Source organism: Tursiops truncatus, chromosome 5, assembly GCF_011762595.2.
Source record: "Tursiops truncatus isolate mTurTru1 chromosome 5, mTurTru1.mat.Y, whole genome shotgun sequence".
Lineage (NCBI taxonomy): Eukaryota > Metazoa > Chordata > Mammalia > Artiodactyla > Delphinidae > Tursiops > Tursiops truncatus.
Genome location: NC_047038.1, coordinates 246,735 through 264,462, shown reverse-complemented (window position 1 = coordinate 264,462; position 17,728 = coordinate 246,735). Strand labels below are relative to the sequence as shown.

The following is a 17,728-nucleotide window of genomic DNA, read 5'->3' as shown; positions in this document are numbered from 1 at the left end:
TTTTTTTGACCGGTCCTGCCTCAGGTTTATTTATACAAATAGCACAGGACACCAGCCCCATGCAGACAGCAGCCCAGGGGTCACACTAGTCCTTCTGTCCTCACATGGGCAGATAAAGGTCTCTACTTGGGAGCCTTTGTGGGGACCTGAGCGGGAGCTGGAGCCGCCTTGGCCTTGGTAAAGGCAAGATTACAATGCCGGAGATCAGTGGCTGCCAGGAATTATGGGGGGTGGGGGTGGCAGAGGAGGACCGGCACTCAGGAGGTCTTTGGGATGATGGAGCTGTTGTGTCCTGACTGTAGTGGTGGTTGCGTGAATCTGTGTATGTGTTAAAAATCCAAAAACAAAACAGAAAGGTTACTTAAAAATTTTTTTTTTACTTAAAATTTGTAATTTAAAAAATGGAAATTACACATTCTAGACTAAAATGTCTAGTGAGCTTTAACAGAAGGAAATTTCTCGACTTAGTCAACAGTATTTATCAAAACTCCACAACTGTGCTTAAATGGAGACGTCAAGAGTCTTCCCACTCAAGTCTGAACGCACAGCAAGCTTCCTTCGCCGCCAACATTCTTCGAGATGCAGCCGTGCACACGCAGCCCGCAGAGGAGCACAGGGGTCCGTGTGTTTGCTGCGACACTGCTGCCTGTGGGCGTCCAGGACACCCACCCCGCCACTCCCGGAACCAGCAGATTGGGTACAAACACCAGTGTCTTCTCCATTCCATATAAGCAGGTGCCCCGCCTCCCTGAGGAAACACAAGAAATAAGCCAAACTAGAAATACGTGAGCCCTGTGGGAGGAAAACCCGGAAGCCCCTCTGCAAGACCCTGAAGGGGGTCTGAGCGCACGAGCGTCAGGGGTGAAAAGGCGACACTGACACAGTGCGAGGAAGCGCTTTCCACGCTGGACGACAAACAGAACACACACCCTGCGATTCTGGCAGGCCCCCGGGGGCCCCGCTTCACCCTTGGGAGCGTCACTAAGCAAGCCCTCAAAAGGAACCCTCACAGGGGCCAACCTGGGCGTTGAGGGAGCAGGCGGCCCAGACCAGCCGCAGCTCCATCAGGCAGTATTTCGATCCGTGTTGGCTGCGTTCGCGGGAGATGGGGCTCCGGGCCCCTCCCGCCGCCCTGGGTGTGGGGTCAGAGACAGCCGAGGGGCAGGGGGAGTAACACCTGTAACACCTGCACAGCCAAAGCACCACGCGGGGCCAGGAGGAGAAGTGTGGATCCCGGGGACCCCTGGCTGTCCTGGGACCATTCCCCATATCTCTCCAGAGCCCTGGGGTCGCAGGACCTCCCCGCCCAAGCCCTGGGGTCCTACAGACAACAGCCTGTAAGCAGTAGAATCACCAGAAACACCTCCCAGGACTGAGCTGGGATTAATGCCTGCTTTGTGCTTCCTGAGGTGTTAGTGGAAAAAGCCATTTCCCACCAACAAGAATACGTACTTAGCCGGTGCATTTTCATACTTGGTCTGTTTGTTATAAGGGCCAGATCTGTTTATGCCTCAAAAGGTTTTTGACTAAAAATGTTCCTAAAGAAGCAACTTTGTTGTCATAGTACCCAACACACGTTAAAAAAAACAAACAAAAAGCCCCACAGGATTCATTGTCAAACGGTTTATATTTTCACATTCAAATAAAATCCAGAGACAATCAGGCTGCAACAAGAGTCTGACGGATACGTCAGCCTGCTGGTGGTTGAGACTGACAGGCCTCCCACGGCCACCTGCCACGTAAAGGCAAAACACACCAAATGATGGGGTGTTGCCTGCCACCTGGACGGAGGGGCTGCCTGCGCACCCTGCAGGGGCCTGTCACCTACAGGGGCACGGCTGCACTCCAGCGCAACTGGGAGCGGGCGCCGCGAGGTTACCGACCTAGCAAGAGGGCCCCAGGCCCCGGGCCTGGCCACAGCTGCCGCAACGAGGACTGCTGGCCCCCCTGGGGGTTTTATCCGTAAGAACCAAAAGTCAAAGGGAGACATTTATCCTCAGCCAGGCAGCAGGTGTGGCTGAGGCCCCTGGCTGTGCGTGCTGCGTGCTCCTCTCCTGCGGCCTCCAGAGCCTCTGTCTCACGGCAGGGGATGCAGGATCACACCTGTAACAGCGCTGCCGGTTAAAGCGGGACTTGCATGTTTCATGCAAATGCAGTCTCGCTGGAGAAGCAAATCTCCTGTGTGAGCTACAGGCGGGCGCAGCCTCCCCTCAGTCCCTCGCAGCCCCTCCTCCCAGGCTCAGGGGCTGGGGGGCAGGGGAGACCTGGGCCTGGCTGATCTCCTTCTCGCTCTTTCCTGGAGTCATGGGCCCTGATGAAGCCTGCTTCCTGCCGTCCCTGCAGCCCACCCAGCGCCCCGGTGAACGTGGACATTTACACGTGGCTTCGGCACCTTGACATTCGTTAGGTGGAGTAAACGATTTACCAAAAATAAGTAAAATAGGTAAAATTAGTTTCTTAAGACTGAATTTATCTTTCAAGTTTAATGATCTGAAACCCACGAGAGCATAATTTTGGTCAACATATTCTCCCTGTTTTTCAGTTCTGGTTTCCTCAGATTTTCAAGATTGCTGTAAATTACTTAACCTTTAAAAATTAAAAGTTATGGATATAGTAAATTGTCTGCGATAGCTGATCGCGTGTGTCAACCTGACGGGGCCCAGTGCCGAGATTAAAATTATTCTGGTGTGTGTGTGAGGCTGTTCCCGGAAGAGACGAGTCTTAGCACCTCCCGTGTGGGAGGGCATCACTCACCGCCCCCACCAAGGCCTGGACAGAACAAAAGGGAGGCAGAGGCGCCCTCACGAGAAATGTGTGCGCACACGTGCCCCAACACGCCAAGAGAGGGTCCAACTCCGAGCGGCGGCCCACCGCGCAGGGGAATCAGAGGTTTTCTTTCACACAGGCTCCCTGGCACACAGCTACCAACCAAAGACAGTTCTCTCTCCATGCACACAGATGCGTGTGGGCTCCCAGGGTTCCCATAGAGCCTCTGGCGCCAACACTGGACCAGCTTCATGAGGTCGGTCACAAACGCCATGTGGGGCAGAGTCGTTAACCTGTGAGGGTCCAGGCTGGGGTGGGAGGGGAGGGCCCAGTGTGGCGTGCGCGCCCTCGCCAATACCCACGGCACTCTTCGTCACACCGTATCCCCCTAACAGGGCACCTATCTCACGCTCCTACGAACATCTTAGGTAACAAACGTCCAGCCTCAGAGAACTAGGTAGGTTTTCCTTTTGCTTTTATTACAAGCATATAATATCAATTGGCAAAACACTGAATACAAGCTTCACTATCATAAAATCAAAACAGTTAAGCAATATTCCAAACAAGATTTTAGATAAAACCTAGCCACCAGGAGTACAAAAAATTACACACCAACACGAAGCATAAAAAATGTAAACTTCCAAACTAAACAGTCAAAAACATGTGTCTGCAGCGTCACCTCCACAATCCCCCAGAGCGCCCGATCTCCACGCGGGATGCCAGGGTCGGCAAGGGCTCTCGCCCCTGAACGCTGCATCATACGGGAAAAATGGTTTTCTTGCACCCAATGAAGCTGTCGAACTAGACATTTACGCTAATGCTACACACGTTCTAGGGGACACGTAAACTTCAGGCCCCCTTCAGATGCACCCACGGACACAGAGACCACGTGAGCTGGTGAGGGGCCCGGCGGTCCCCAGGAAGGGACAGAATCTCAGTGATGATTGTGGTGTCGCTTGAATTGTTTTCTAACCGACTTATCCCAACCTACGTAGTTTGTTTAAATACCAAGGCAGAGAAACACATTGGTTTATCACGCTAAGGTCACATGTGATGTGCTGGAGTGTAAATGATTTCCTGAGGAAACAGAGAAACTGAACTTCTTGTGATCTATCTGCACTAAATGTGTTTTCAATGTTTTGAGAGCACATCAAATATTCACGTACAAGGTAGAAATCAGCTGGCTTGTTCCTATGATATTCAATCCAATGACACACTTCAAAATCACTGTAAAATCCATCCTGTGGGCTTTGAAGAAAAAACAAACGAATTTCTAAAGACCTCAAATGCCACGAGGAGGCATCAAGGCCGCACGCGCCGGCGGGCTCAGGAGCCTGGGAAAGTAGCACCGTCACATCTGTGGTCGACACGGGGGCGCGTCCTGGGCCACCAGCGCGCGGGGTCTGAGGCACGAGGCCAGCCTAGGCCACACGTCAACTTGCGGCCGCTGGCCGGTCACTCACTCTTACCGACGGCCGAGCCCCTTGCACAGGCCCACGCACATTCCCAGCAACAGTGTTTTCATGAGAACGACGACGGAAAAGGAAAACCAAAGGGCTGGACGTACACGTTCTGAGAGTCCGCCTACACTGCCTCCATTCAGTGGAGCAGATGCCACGGACACTCCACGTACGCGTGGCGCCGCCCGCTGGAGCCTATCGCGCAGAAGCACCAAGCGCTTCTCATCCGGGTAACACAAAGCACACGAGTCGGAAGCTACTCAAAGCAAAAGGAAGAAGCTTGCAGAACGCCTCCCAATTTCGTCTTATATGCCTGTAAATAAAGCTGGACCACTGAAACCAAACAACTGGATGGGAAAATATGACAGAAGGCTTAAAATAGAATAAATAATTTTATAAAGTTAAGTTTTCTTCTTTTTAACCCCCCAAATCTTAAATTCAATATTATATATTCTATCTGAATCTTCTATTTTCATGACACCTGTACCTAGTGAGACCCTGTGCTGCTGACGAGCCCACGCTGCTGACGAGGGTGCCGTTCGGTAACTGACAGCGTTTGTTTTACCAGCATGAAGAGTGGTGAAAACTACTTCACAGTAACTCCATCTGTTAAAAACAAAAAACAAACTTAATAGGATCCAATCACTAACTGATCCTGGCTTTTATGCTGGAAAAGATAAAATTCTGCCGTTGATGTTAAACGGACACGAGAGAAAAGTGAAAGTTTCCCTCTGACGGCGAGGCCCCCAGCTCCGTCCCCGTAAGGCTGCGGTCAGACCGGAGGTGGCGGGAACAGGGATCTCCTGCAGTGAAGACGGTCTGCACGAGGACATCTTAGAAAAATGGGTACTTCTGCTGCTGAGGTTTCATCAGGGTAACACGGACACAAACGCGGGATCAGCAGGTGGCCAGGGCCCAGTGGGGATGGTGACGCCAGCTCTGACTCATCTCCACCTCTCTGTGTATTAAGTACGTCGACTTAGCACCACAGCAAATTCAAGTGATTGCAAAGATAGCTGCAAAGTTACAAATATATACTATGAGATTATACAGCCAGGTTCATTTTAATCTGACCTGTGGATTAATTTTATTTGAATTTGGACGCTCACACTGTTTAATCCTTCCTTCCTTTCATCACACAGGAAAATACCTAAATTCTAACGGTACACTTCAACTGCATTGAGAACACACGGCTTTACAGAATGCTTCAGCAGAAATGTGTATTTGAGGTAGACAGGTAATACTTAGTCATACACATCTACTCACTGAACCCTTGAATAGTGACCCTAACAAACGATCGGGATGAACAGCAGGCGCAGGGAACTGACTCATTCAAACGGTCCCGGGAGTAACGGGCTTAAAGAGAGAGATGGACTCTGACCAATTCCTAAGAAAAACTTGGTTTTATGTTTCTGAAAGGCCTTATATTAAAACCACTTGGACTGAGTTAATTTGTTTTTCCCATCACTAAGGGAGCTGCTTCTGACATCTGTAAGTATGAAACAGGAAGCAGAAAACAAACAAACAAACTTGAATGTCGATGAGCCCAACCACCACTTCCAACGCAAGTTCGAGAAAAACTCTAGTCACCAAGGTGAAGTTCTTCATGGAAAACCCGGCTCTCAAGCCACCGTCAGGACCACCTACCAAGTGAGGCGGCCCCAGGACCCCAGCGCCCCGGTGACGCAGGAGGTGACAGAGGGGGAGGAGCCCAAAGGTCAGGCAGAAGCCACCGGACGCGGACAGGGACGGCCACGGAGCGGGGACCAGCTTACCACCCGGAGAAGGCCCGTCTCCTTGCTCCTGTCGTTACACATTCCAAGTTACTATCTTAAAGGAACAAAAATGGATGTGCTGGCAAAGAGTTTATTCTCCAATTCCACAAAAATATTAACATTTGGGAGGAGAAAGGGCTAACAGAGGGTGTGCTGCGTCTGCCCACGCTGTAGGTCATTAAGTCACTGGAAAAGCCGCTTCCGCCGCACAGGGGCCCGCCCGCCCGCCCTCTGTGGCTCTAGCGTGCCCGCCAACAGCGGCCAGAGCGCGCCAGCTGCTCCACGAGAGCACGGGGACGTGCCCACCTCTGAAGGCGGGCGTGGTGGGACCCGGGGTCTGCACACGTGGGGCTTTGGTGGAGACACGCCCCCTGGGCACCAGCCCCGCCGCGGACGGGGGCGCCGTCTCGGGAGAGGCCCCCCGCCACCACCATCAATCTCTTCAGCAAAACAAAAATGGGAAAGAATAAGCGGGAAGTTAAACGACGGCACTGAACAACTTGTGCCCTATTTAAGAGAAACAATTTTTGAGAACAAGAATCGTTCTGCGAACTGTCGTCTTCCGGTCCGCCCTGCTGACCGGGCGGGGCAGCCGCGTCGGGGTCAGGGTGCAGCCCCCCAGCTGGGCTGCGGGCCCCCCGGAGTCAGGGCGGCCCTCGGCTTCACGTTCCCTGACGTGGAAAATGAAATACCATGGTTAACTCACGATACTCATGGAAGCCTCTTTTGGTATGCTTTTAAATTAAATTTTTATATATCTTCTAAGTCTTCAGGAAGCTAAAGGCCACATAAATATCGTCATTCACGTGAAAAGACATTTTGTCAATAACTTAGGAAGGATTCGGTAAACGTACAAGTATTTTGGGGGCTTATCGTGAAACCTAATTCATAAACTGAACGGAAGTGACCGAGATTTTCAAGACCTGGAAAGCAAGCAAAGGTCACGGGTCGGCGAAGGCCGGCGCCACACCCTCCCGCTGGGGCAGAGGCGCCCCGGCCGCGAGGCGAGGCGAGGCGCGTCCGTAACCCTGTGCCGCAGCGCCTCGTGAGTGTGATTCTCATACAAAAGTGATAAATATTCTCTGTTCGGGACCCAGTCCAAACGGTGCCCAGGGCAGCATCCTACGCGGTGGCGGCCCCGCCTGGCTGCGTACTCGCGGGGCGCCCGGCGGCTGAGTCTCTGCTGTGCCGCGGCTCACAGCAGGTCCATCTTGGGTCTGTAGTGCAGCAGGAGCGGTGCTTTCTGCAAGACAAGGGGGCGAGGGAACGGCACCGGTGACCCCAAGGGGACAGGCTGGCGATGGTCCCACACTCGTCAGCTCCGAGGGTGAGTCCCACGCCCGGTCCCCACACCTGCTCCTGCCTTTTCTCTCTGTGCCCCACTCGCCCTCAGACCTCGGCTCCGGCTGGGGGTGTCGGCCAGGCTGTCTCTACCCTGCTCCCAGGCAGCCCCCGAAGATGGGGTCCCACTCATCTGCCTCCTGTTCCAGAGAGAGGCGCTGCGGCTCGAGGGGACGTGTCCTCTGACTGCAGCGGCCACGCCCTCCCAGGACGCCGGTCACCTCAACCAGGAGGGGTGGGGCGAGTCAGGGCCTGGAGGCCACGCCTTCCCCGACCACACAACTCTGAGGCCGATGCAGCTTCAGAACGGCCGCATTCCTGACAACCCCGTGCCCGGTCTGCTCGTTATGCCTGAACTCCAGGAAACAGATATGCCCACAAAGCAGCTGCTGCCCTGAGCAGCCCCTGAAGATCACACACAACGCGCCACGCCAAAGTCTCACCTTGAATCTCCACCTCGTGACGACGACGAATTTGAGCGTGTGGTCCTTGCCCAGGATCTCCTCGTTGCATAAAATGTCCAGCTGACGGGAGAGCAAGACCTCGGTCAGCGGGGCCAAGGGCTCGGCGCTCAGGACACATGGTCTCTGGGGCCGCAGCGGTCACGCCAGTCGCTGAAGGGCCACCTGCCCTCCTTCTGGGGCAGCACAGGTGGGAAGCGGCGCCTGGAAGGCCCAAGCCCCCAGCGGGCCCAGAGCACCGGGGGGCCTCCGTCCGCACACAACAAGGCAGCGCCCCCGTCACGGGGCTCTGGCGCCCAGACTGCCTTCACTAGAGAGCACGCTGTCCCCCGACATCAGTCCCCTCTTGGCCAGGTTTGTCCCCTTCACCTCAGTGGAAGAAGGTAATGGGCTCCACAGACAGCTTCTCCCTTTTTAGTTTTAAAAGACTTTTTAGAGCGGTTTTAGGTTTGCGCAAAATTTCACAGAAGGTAGAGTTCTCGTGTATCTCCTGCCCCCACCTCACAGCCTCCTCCACCATCAACAGCCCCGATGAAAACGTTCGTTACAACCGATGACCGCCCTCACCACCCGCAGCCTGTGGTTCACATGAGGGTTCACGCTCCGTGTTGTGCCTTCTGGGGGTCTGGACAAACGTATGACGACGTGTGTCCTCCATGACAGCGTCACACAGAGTCGTTTCCCTGCCTGTTCATCCCTCCCCGTCAGCCCCCAGCAACCAGTGACCCTTTCACTGTCTCCACAGTTTTACCTTTTCCAGAATGTCATAGAACTGGAGCACACAGTGGGCAGCCTTCTAGGCTGGCTTCTTTCTCTCAGTCGTACGCGCTGAAGGCTCCGCCGTGTCTTTTCATGGTTTGATAGCTCCTTTCTTTTTAGTGCTGAGTAATATTTGTCTGGATGGGCCACTGTTTACGTATCCATTCACTTTCTGAAGGACACCTTAGCTGTCTCCAAGTTTTGACAACTACGATTAAAGCTGCTATAGACATCTGCGTGCAGGTTTCTGTGTGGACATAAGTTTTCAGCTCCTCTGGGTAAGTACCAAGGGGCTTGACGGCTGAATCGTATGGTGAGAGTGGGTTTAGTTTTGTGAGAAACCACGCAGCTGCCTTCGGAGCGGCTGCACCGTCCTGCGTTCCCAGCGGTGGGGATGAGGGTCCCTGCTGCTCAGCACCCAGCGTCGCCAGCGCTCTGGATTCCGGCCGCTCTGACAGGTGTGGAGTGGATCTTGCTGTTGTAATTTGCACTTCCCTGATGACAAATGCTGTTGACCCAGATGGTCTTTTATTTTTATATTTTCTAGTTTTTTTTGGCAGCACCGCATGGCTTGCAGGATCTTAGTTCCCGACCAGGGACTGAACCCGGGCCACCTCAGTGAAACTGCTGAGTCCTAACCACCAGACCGCCAGGGAAGCCCCCAGATGGTCTTCTAAACTTCTCTCTCAGGGCAAGGGAAGAAGGGTCCGGCACCTGTGACTCCTGTGGCTGCCATGGAAACACCATAACTTTGGGACGTGTAACTCCAGAAACGCAGCCTCAGAGTTCAGTCTGGGAGTCCACGGGCTCGCAACCTCTGGAGTCTCCAGGGTTCCCTGACCTGTGGCTGCATCCCTCCAACCTCTGCTTCCATCCTCAGGTGGCCCTTCCACTCTGTGTCTCAAAACTCTCTCTACTCTTTTCTCTGTGGGTATCAATAGTTCATTCCTTTATATTGTTAAAAAAATTGTGGTAAAACACACGTAAAATTTACCATCTTAACCATTTTTAAGTGCACAGCTCAGTGGTATTAAGTACATTCGTAACGTGCACCTGTCACCACATCCATCCACAGACTTTTCATCTTGTAAAACTGTAACTCTGTCCCCATTATAACTTCCCATCCCCCTGTCCCCAGCCCCTGGAAACCCTGATTCTACCTTCTGTCTTTATGATTCTAGGGACCTTGTACAGTGGAATCAGACAGTACTTGCCCCTTTGTGCCCAGCCCATTTCAGTTGGCATCATGTCCTCAAGGTTCACCCACGTTGTAGCGGGTGTAGAATTTCCCTCCTGTCTGGGGCTGAATATTCATTGTATGGACGGACCACATTTTGTTCATGTATAACCTTTTGCCTACTGCCAATAATGCTGCTACGAACATGGGGGTACAAATATCTCCTTGGGATCCTGTTTTCAATTCTTTTGGGTATCTTTACCCAGAGGTGGAATTGTTGGTGTTCATGGTAGCTCTATGTTTAGTTTTTTGAGAAACGCCCGTACCGTTTTCCAGAGTGGCTGCACCATTTTGCATCCACCAGCAGTGCACAAGGTGACAACGTCTCCATTTCCTCACCGGCACTTGCGACGTATTTCTTACGGTAGCCATCCTACTGGGTATGGGCTGGGTCTCATTACAGTTCTGATTTGCATTTCCTCTATGATTAGTGATGTTGAGCATGTTTTTTTTTTTTTTTTTTTTTTTTTGCGGTTCGCGGGCCTCTCACTGCTGTGGCCTCTCCCGTTGCGGAGCACAGGCTCCGGATGCGCAGGCTCAGCGGCCATGGCTCACGGGCCCAGCCGCTCCGTGGCATGTGGGATCCTCCCGGACCGGGGCACGAACCCGTGTGCCCTGCATCGGCAGGCGGACTCTCAACCACTGCGCCACCAGGGAAGCGGAGCATGTTTTCATGTGCTTGTCAGCCACTCATATATCTTCTTTGGAGAAATGTCTACTCAAGTTGTTTTGAGTTTGTGTTGAATTTTAGGAACTGTCTATATATTCTGGATAGTAATTCCTTGTCAGAAATATGACTTGCAAATACTTTCTTCCATTGTGTACAATTTTTTTTTTAAATTTCAAGGAAGTCCCAACTGTCTATTTTTCTTTCTGTTGCCTGTGCCCTTGGGTATTCTACCCAACCAATCACTGACAACTCCAACGTCATTAAGCTTTTGTCCTGTGTTTTCTTTTAAGAGTTTTATTGTTTTAGGTTTTACGTTTATATCCCTGATACATTTTTTAAAAAAAATATTTATTTACTTATTTGGCTGCGCTGGGTCTTAGTTGAGGCATGTGGGATCTTCGCTGCGGCACGCAAGGATCTTTAGTTGTGGCATGTGAGATCTAGTTCCCTGACGAGGGATTGAACCTGGACCCCCTGCATTGGGAGCACGGAGTCTTAACCACTGGACCACCAGAGAAGTCCCTTGAATTAATTTTTGTATATCGTATTAGGTAAGGGTCAAACTCCATTATTTTGCATGTGGATATCCAGTTTTCTCAGCACCATTTGTTGAAAAGACTATTGAAGGGTCCTGGCACCCTTGTCAAAAGTCAGTTGACCACATATGTGAGGGTTTACTTTTGAGCTCTCTATTCTGCTCCATTAGTCTGTCTGTCTTTAGGCCAACACCACAGTTTTGATTCGTGTTATCTTTAGAGTAAGTTCAAGTCCTCCAGTTTGGCTCTTTTTCAAGACTGTTTTGGCTATTTGGGTCCCTTGAGAGTCCATAAAAAAGTTAGGATGGATTTCTTTTTTTTTTCCCGCAAGAAACATCTTTGGGATTTTGATAGGAATTGCACTGAATCTGTAGATTACTTGGGTAATACTGACATTTTAACAATATTAAGTCTTCCAATCCATGAATGTGGGATGTGTTTCCACGTGCTTGTCTTTCTTTCAGCAATTTTCGTAACTTTCATTGTACAAGTCTTTCACCTCCTTGGTTAATTCCTAAGTATTTTATTCTTTATGATGCTACTATAAATGAAATGAGTTCTGTAATTTCCTTTTCAGATTGTTCATTGCTCATGTACAAAAATGCATCTGATTTTTTTAACATCTTTATTGGAGTACAATTGCTTTACAATGGTGTGTTAGTTGCTGCTTTATAACAAAGTGAATCAGCTATACATATACATATATCCCCATATCTCCTCCCTCTTGTGTCTCCCTCCCACCCTCCCTACCCCACCCCCAGGTGGTCACAGAGCACCGAGCTGATCTCCCTGTGCTATGCGGCTGCTTCCCACTAGCTATCTATTCTACATTTGGTAGTGTATATACATCCATGCCACTCTCTCACTTTGTGCCAGCTTACCCTTCCCCCTCCCCGTGTCCTCCAGTCCATTCTCTACGTCTGTGTCTTTATTCCTGTCCGGCCCTTAGGTTCATCAGAACCATTTTTTCCCTAAGATTCCATATATATGTGTTAGCATACGGTATTTGTTTTTCTCTTTCTGACTTACTTCACTCTGTATGACAGACTCTAGGTCCATCCACCTCACTGCAAATAACTCAATTTCGTTTCTTTTTATGGCTGAGTAATATTCCATTGTATATATGTGCCAATCATCTTTATCCATTCATCTGTTGATGGACCCTTAGGTTGCTTCCATGTCCTGGCTATTGTAAATAGAGATGCAATGAACATCTTGGTACATGACTCTTCTGGAATTACGGTTTTCTCAGGGTATATGCCCAGTAGTGGGATTGCTGGGTCGTATGGTAGTTCTATTTTTAGCTTTTTAAGGAACCTCCATACTGTTCTCCATAGTGGCTGTATCAATTTACATTCCCATCAACAGTGCAGGAGGATTCCCTTTTCTCCACACCCTCTCCAGCATTTATTGTTTCTAGATTTTTTGATGATGGCCATTCTGACCGGTGAGAGGTGATACCTCATTGTAGTTTTGATTTGCATTTCTCTAATGATTAATGATGTTGAGCATTCTTTCATGTGTTTGTTGGCAATCTGTATGTCTTCTCTGGAGAAATATCTATTTAGGTCTTCTGACCATTTCTGGATTGGGTTGTTTGTTTTTTTGATACTGAGCTAATGCATATGATTTTTCTGTTGACTTTCTATTCTGCTACCTTGCTGAATTAATTTATTAGTTCTGACAGGTTCTTTTTCATGTCTGTGTGCGTGGAATTTTTAGGGTTTTCTACATATAAAATCATATCATCTGCAAACGAGATAATGTTTTAAATTCTTCTTTTCCAATTTGGATGTGTTTTATTTCTTTTTCTTGTCTAATTTTTCTGGCTAGGATTCCCAGTATTATGTTGACTAGAAAGGGCAAAAGTGGGCCTCCCTGGCTTGTTCCTTATCTTAGAGAAAAGGCTTTCACTTTCTCACCACTGAGTGTGATATTCAGAATGGGTTTTTCATGTATGGATTTTACTTTACTTTCATATATGGCTACTCTTTCTAGTTTGTTCAGTGTGTTTATCATGAAAGGGCATTCAATTTTGTCAAATGCTTTTTCTGCATCAACTGAGATGATCGTGTGGTTTTTCCTGCACTCTGTTGATGTGGCATAATTATATTAATCAATTTTCATATGCTGAACCATCCTTGCACTCCAGAAATAAGTCCCGCCTGCGCATGGTGTGTAAAACCTTTTAACATATACTGAATTCTGTTTGTTAGCATTTTGTTGGGATATTTGCATCAATGTGCATATGGGATATTGGTCTGTAGTTTTCTTTTCTTGTAGTGTCTTTATTTGGCTTTGTCATCAGGGTTATGCTGGCCTCATGAAATGAGTTGGGAAGCACTCCCTCCTCTTCGACCTTTTGGAAAAGTTTGAGAAGGACGGGTACTAATTCTTTAAATGTTTGGTAGAATTCAGTGAAGCTGTCAGGTCCAGGGCTTTTCTTTGTTAGGAGATTTTGATTAGTGATTCAATCTCCTTATGAGCTATAGGTCTGTTCAGATTTTCCACGTCTTTGTGACTTAGTCTTGATAGCTTTGTGTTTCTAGGAATTTGTCCATTTCGTTTGGTTATCCAATTTGTTGGCATACAATTGTGCATAGTGATCTCTTACAACCTATTTCTGAAGAATCAGTAGTGATGTCCCTACTTCCATTTCAGATTACAGAATTTGAGTCTTCTCTTAGCTCATCCAGCTACAAGTCTGTCAACATTGCTGACCTTTCTGAAGAACCATTGATTTTCTCTATCGTTTTCCTGTTCCCTATTTTGTCTATTTCTGCTCTAATCTTTACTATTCTCTTCCTTCCGCTAGCTTTGGGTTCAGCTTACCCTTCTTTTTCTAGTTCCTTAAGTTGTAAATTTAGGTTGTTGATTTGAGATCTTCCTTGTCTTTCAGGTAAGTGTTTATAGCTATGAATCTCCCCTTAGCACTGCTTTCACTGTATCCCATTAGTTTTGGGACGTGGTGTTTTTGTTCTCATTCTTCTCTAAGTATTTTCTAACCTTTGATCCGCTGGCTGTTTAAAGCTGCGTTGTTTCATTTCCACAATTCTGTGCATTTTCCAGTTTTCCCTTGGTTATTGATTTCTAACTTCATGCCACTGTGGTCTGAGAAGATACTTTGTATAATTAAATCTATTGAGACAATTTGTGTCTGCCTTCTCTCATAAGGACACTTGTTATTGAAGGTAGGGCCCACCTGGATAACACACGATGGTCTCTTCATCCCAAGACTCTTTACATGTCTGCAGAAATCTTTTTTTTCAAATAAAGTCATATTCACGTGTTCTGGGGGTTAGAAGTAGACATATCTTTTGGCTGTGTCACCACATAACATACTACAGTCTGCCTTCTGACCCAGCAAAATCCACATCCATCCCACGTGCAAAACACACTCACCGAACCCCAACATCTCCAAGGGACCCAATCTACTCCAGCATCAACTCCAAATCCCCAAATCTCATCTACACACCATCAGCTCCAAGTCCCAGATCTTATCTTCTAAATCACAGGAGTCAGGTATAGGTGAGACTCTGGGTACGATGCCTCCTGGGGCAAATGCCTTTCCAGCTGTGGACCTGCGAAGCTAGAAAACACATTATCTGCTTTCCAGATACAAGGCTGGGGCAGGATAGATATTCCTAGTCCAAAAGGGAGACACATTAGAAGGCGTAAGGGATCACTGGTCTCAATAAAGTTTGAAATCCAGCAGGGAAAATTCCATGAGGTTTCAAGACCTGAGAAGAGCTCACTGTGGGTCAAGGTCCTGCTCTCTGGGCCCTGATGGCCTCAGCCTCTGGGCCCCGGGCTCTGCCTTGGAGCCGTTCCTCCTGCTCTCTGGGCCCTGATGGCCTCAGCCTCTGGGCCCCGGGCTCTGCCTTGGAGCCGTTCCTCCTGCTCTCTGGGCCCTGATGGCCTCAGCCTCTGGGCCCCGGGCTCTGCCTTGGAGCCGTCCCTCCTTTTCCTTTAGGGGTAGCTCGCCTTGGCAGCTCCACCAGCCCACTCCCCGCGCGCAGCGTTTGGAGTCTGATGGCCCCTCGCTTCTCCCTGTCTCTGTCCCTCAGTACGAGTTGGTGGTGGTTCTGCTGACAGCACGTTCTTAGAAACCTTGTGCGTCTCCCATGTGTGTCAGAGGTCCAGGCTCTGCAGATCTTTCCTGGATAACTCCTCTCTGTTCCGCCATGAGACGGCTGAGCCGCCGTGAGTCAAACAACTAATCCCTTTAGCAAAAGGCTGAACAGCTACACGCTTGGCCTTCTCTCCAGAGCACGTTTTTCTAACGGTCAAACTCCTAATATTACCGTCTTTTTGCAATCTGGATAGGCTGTGACTTTTCAAAATCATCAAGTGCTGGTTCCTTTTCGTTGCGCAGTTCCTTCCTGAATTCATCTCTGACATTTTATTACAGGCAGCAAGAAGAAACCAGACCACGTCTTCAGCACTTTGCTTGAAAACGTCCTCAGCTAAATATCCGTGTTCACCACTTCCAAGTTCTGTTTTCCACACACCGCAGAACACAACTCAGCCAGTTTTCTGCCACTGTGTAGCTAGAATCACTTTTCTGCCCCATTTCCAATACTATGCTCCTTTTTCCCTTCTGAGCTCTCACCAGTAGCATCTTTAATACTCCTATTTCCACCAACACTCTGTTTGTGCAACACGCACCTTCAAAGGTGACGGGCGCTTTCTCCGCCATGCTCCGCGCTTCCCTCTCGGCCGTCCCCAGAGTCACCTTTAATGGACACGTTCATATCGACAGTCTCTTCAAGGCGATTCGGGTTTTTAAAAATCGTGTTTCTCAAAATTCTTCCAACCTGTACCTCTTACCCAAATCCGAAGGCACCGCCACATTTTTAGGTATTTGTTACAGCAGCACTCCACTTCCTGGTATTGAAATCTGTTTTGGTTTCCCGTGGCAGGGATGACAACGTACCACAAACCTGGTGGCTTAAAACAACAGGTACTCATTTTCTCACAGATGTGGAGGCCAGAAGTTCAAAATCAAGGTGCCGGCCGGGCTGTGCTCAGTCTGGAGGCTCCAGGGGAAGATCCTTCCTGCCTCTTCCAGCTTCTGGGGGCTCCAGGCATCCACTGGCTTGTGGCCGCATCACCCCAGCCTCTCGTCTCTGTCCTCACACCATCTTCTCCTCTGTGCGTGTCTCGAATTTCCCTCTGCCTCACTTTTGTGAGGGCACATGTCACTGAATTTAGGGGCAGCCCAGATAATCCAGGATTATCTCATCTCAGGATCCTGAACTTCAGTATATCTGAAAACACCCTTTTTCTGGCAAAGACCACGCTTACAGGTTGCGGGGTTGGCTGTGGACACACGTCTTTGCAGGGCCACGTCCTACCCACTGTTCTCTACAGCCCACCTGAGAAGTCGGCCTCAGTTTTCCATCCTTACCGCACTACCCTGGCCTGTCTCTCCTGGGACTTCTGCCACAGACTCCCCTCAACCGGTCGCTCCTGCTTCCGTCTCGGAACCCCAGCAGCCCACCTGCCTCACAGCCTCAGGGCTGTTCTCACCACAAGCCCCCGGCTTAAGGCCCCCCAGTGCCTCCTCTTGACACCTGCTGGTACACAGCCAGCTCCTGCTGACAGTTTATGTCTGAGCAGAAGTGAACGCCCTCGGGAGGGTTCCCCAACGACCCCTAAGCTGATGTGCTCTCACCCCTCTGTGCACCGCCCTGCTCTGCACCACTAGGGGACACGTTTTACTTTATTCTCAGCATTTATCGGAACTGGGAAGTATCTTCTCTATCTACCCACCCGTCCTATCCATCCCCATCCACCCATCCATCCGTTTGCAAAACTGAAGAACAGAACTTCTCTTTGTGGTGAAAATATTTAACATATCCTGGGCTTCCCTAGTGGCGCAGTGGTTAAGAATCCGCCTGCCAATGCAGGAAACACGGGTTTGAGCCCTGGTCCGGGAAGATCCCACATGCCGCAGAGCAACTAAGCCTGTGCGCCACAACTACTGAAGCCCGCGCGCCTAGAGCCCGTGTTCCGCAACAAGAGAAGCCACCGCGGTGAGAAGCCCGCGCGCCGCAACGAAGACCCAACACAGCCAAAAATAAACAAATTAATTAATTAATTTAAAAAAAAAAGAAAATATTTAACATATCTTGTTGCAGCCCCCTCGGCATTTCCTCTTCTCTCAACAGTGGCTTCCCGTGTTTGTGGGCTCTGGGCCTCCACTGTCTTCACCGCTATTTACTATCACACTATCTGGGGGTAGGCAAAACAAATGCAGATTTTTTTTTCTGATTGAAAATGTCCAAACAGGACTGTAAAAAGCAAACAAACCCGAAGAACTTCAGAAGCATCACTTTTACAAACAAGAAGTGACTCGCTATAGCTTCTATTTACCTCGTTGAAAGACGAGAGGTTGAGTTTTTTGGCAATGAACTTCTTTAGGTGCAGGACTGTGGCCTGGGCTGAGCAGCGGATCCACTTCCGTTTCAGGCCCCGCAGTTTGCTGCTGTTGCATTCCAGACAGATGCTCACCTGCAAGAGAAAGGACACAGCTGGGCAGGCTCATCAAGGGGGCCCTACCGGGCTACTCACTGGAGGCTTTCTTAGATATCTACGGATTCCATTAAATCGAAGAACGCTGACTTTTTTGAAATCATAAATCTGTTTTGACCTAACACCGTAGAAAAAGAATTTCCCTTTAATCTTTTTACACTGTCTTAAAAATCTGTTCACTATTTG

General features: G+C 49.5%; 1 protein-coding gene across 9 annotated transcripts in view; it reads right to left on the bottom strand.

The window, feature by feature from the left end:
- Nucleotides 1–357: 357 nt before the first annotated feature.
- Nucleotides 358–17,728, bottom strand: part of PCGF3 (polycomb group ring finger 3) — a 57,898-nt gene continuing 40,527 nt past the window's right edge. For 3 of the 9 annotated variants that reach the window (XM_073804707.1, XM_033856447.2, XM_073804708.1), the window contains exons 9-10: nucleotides 17,384–17,521; nucleotides 358–748 (exon numbers count right to left, since the gene is read on the bottom strand). In XM_073804707.1, the coding sequence (XP_073660808.1) occupies nucleotides 515–748; nucleotides 17,384–17,521 (372 nt within the window). In that variant the 3' untranslated portion in view covers nucleotides 358–514. Of the gene's footprint in view, nucleotides 749–3,224; nucleotides 7,245–7,785; nucleotides 8,214–10,208; nucleotides 17,243–17,383; nucleotides 17,522–17,728 lie in introns of those variants that run through there. The other 6 variants (XM_073804709.1, XM_033856450.2, XR_004526574.2 and 3 more) reach the window with 6 other exon arrangements.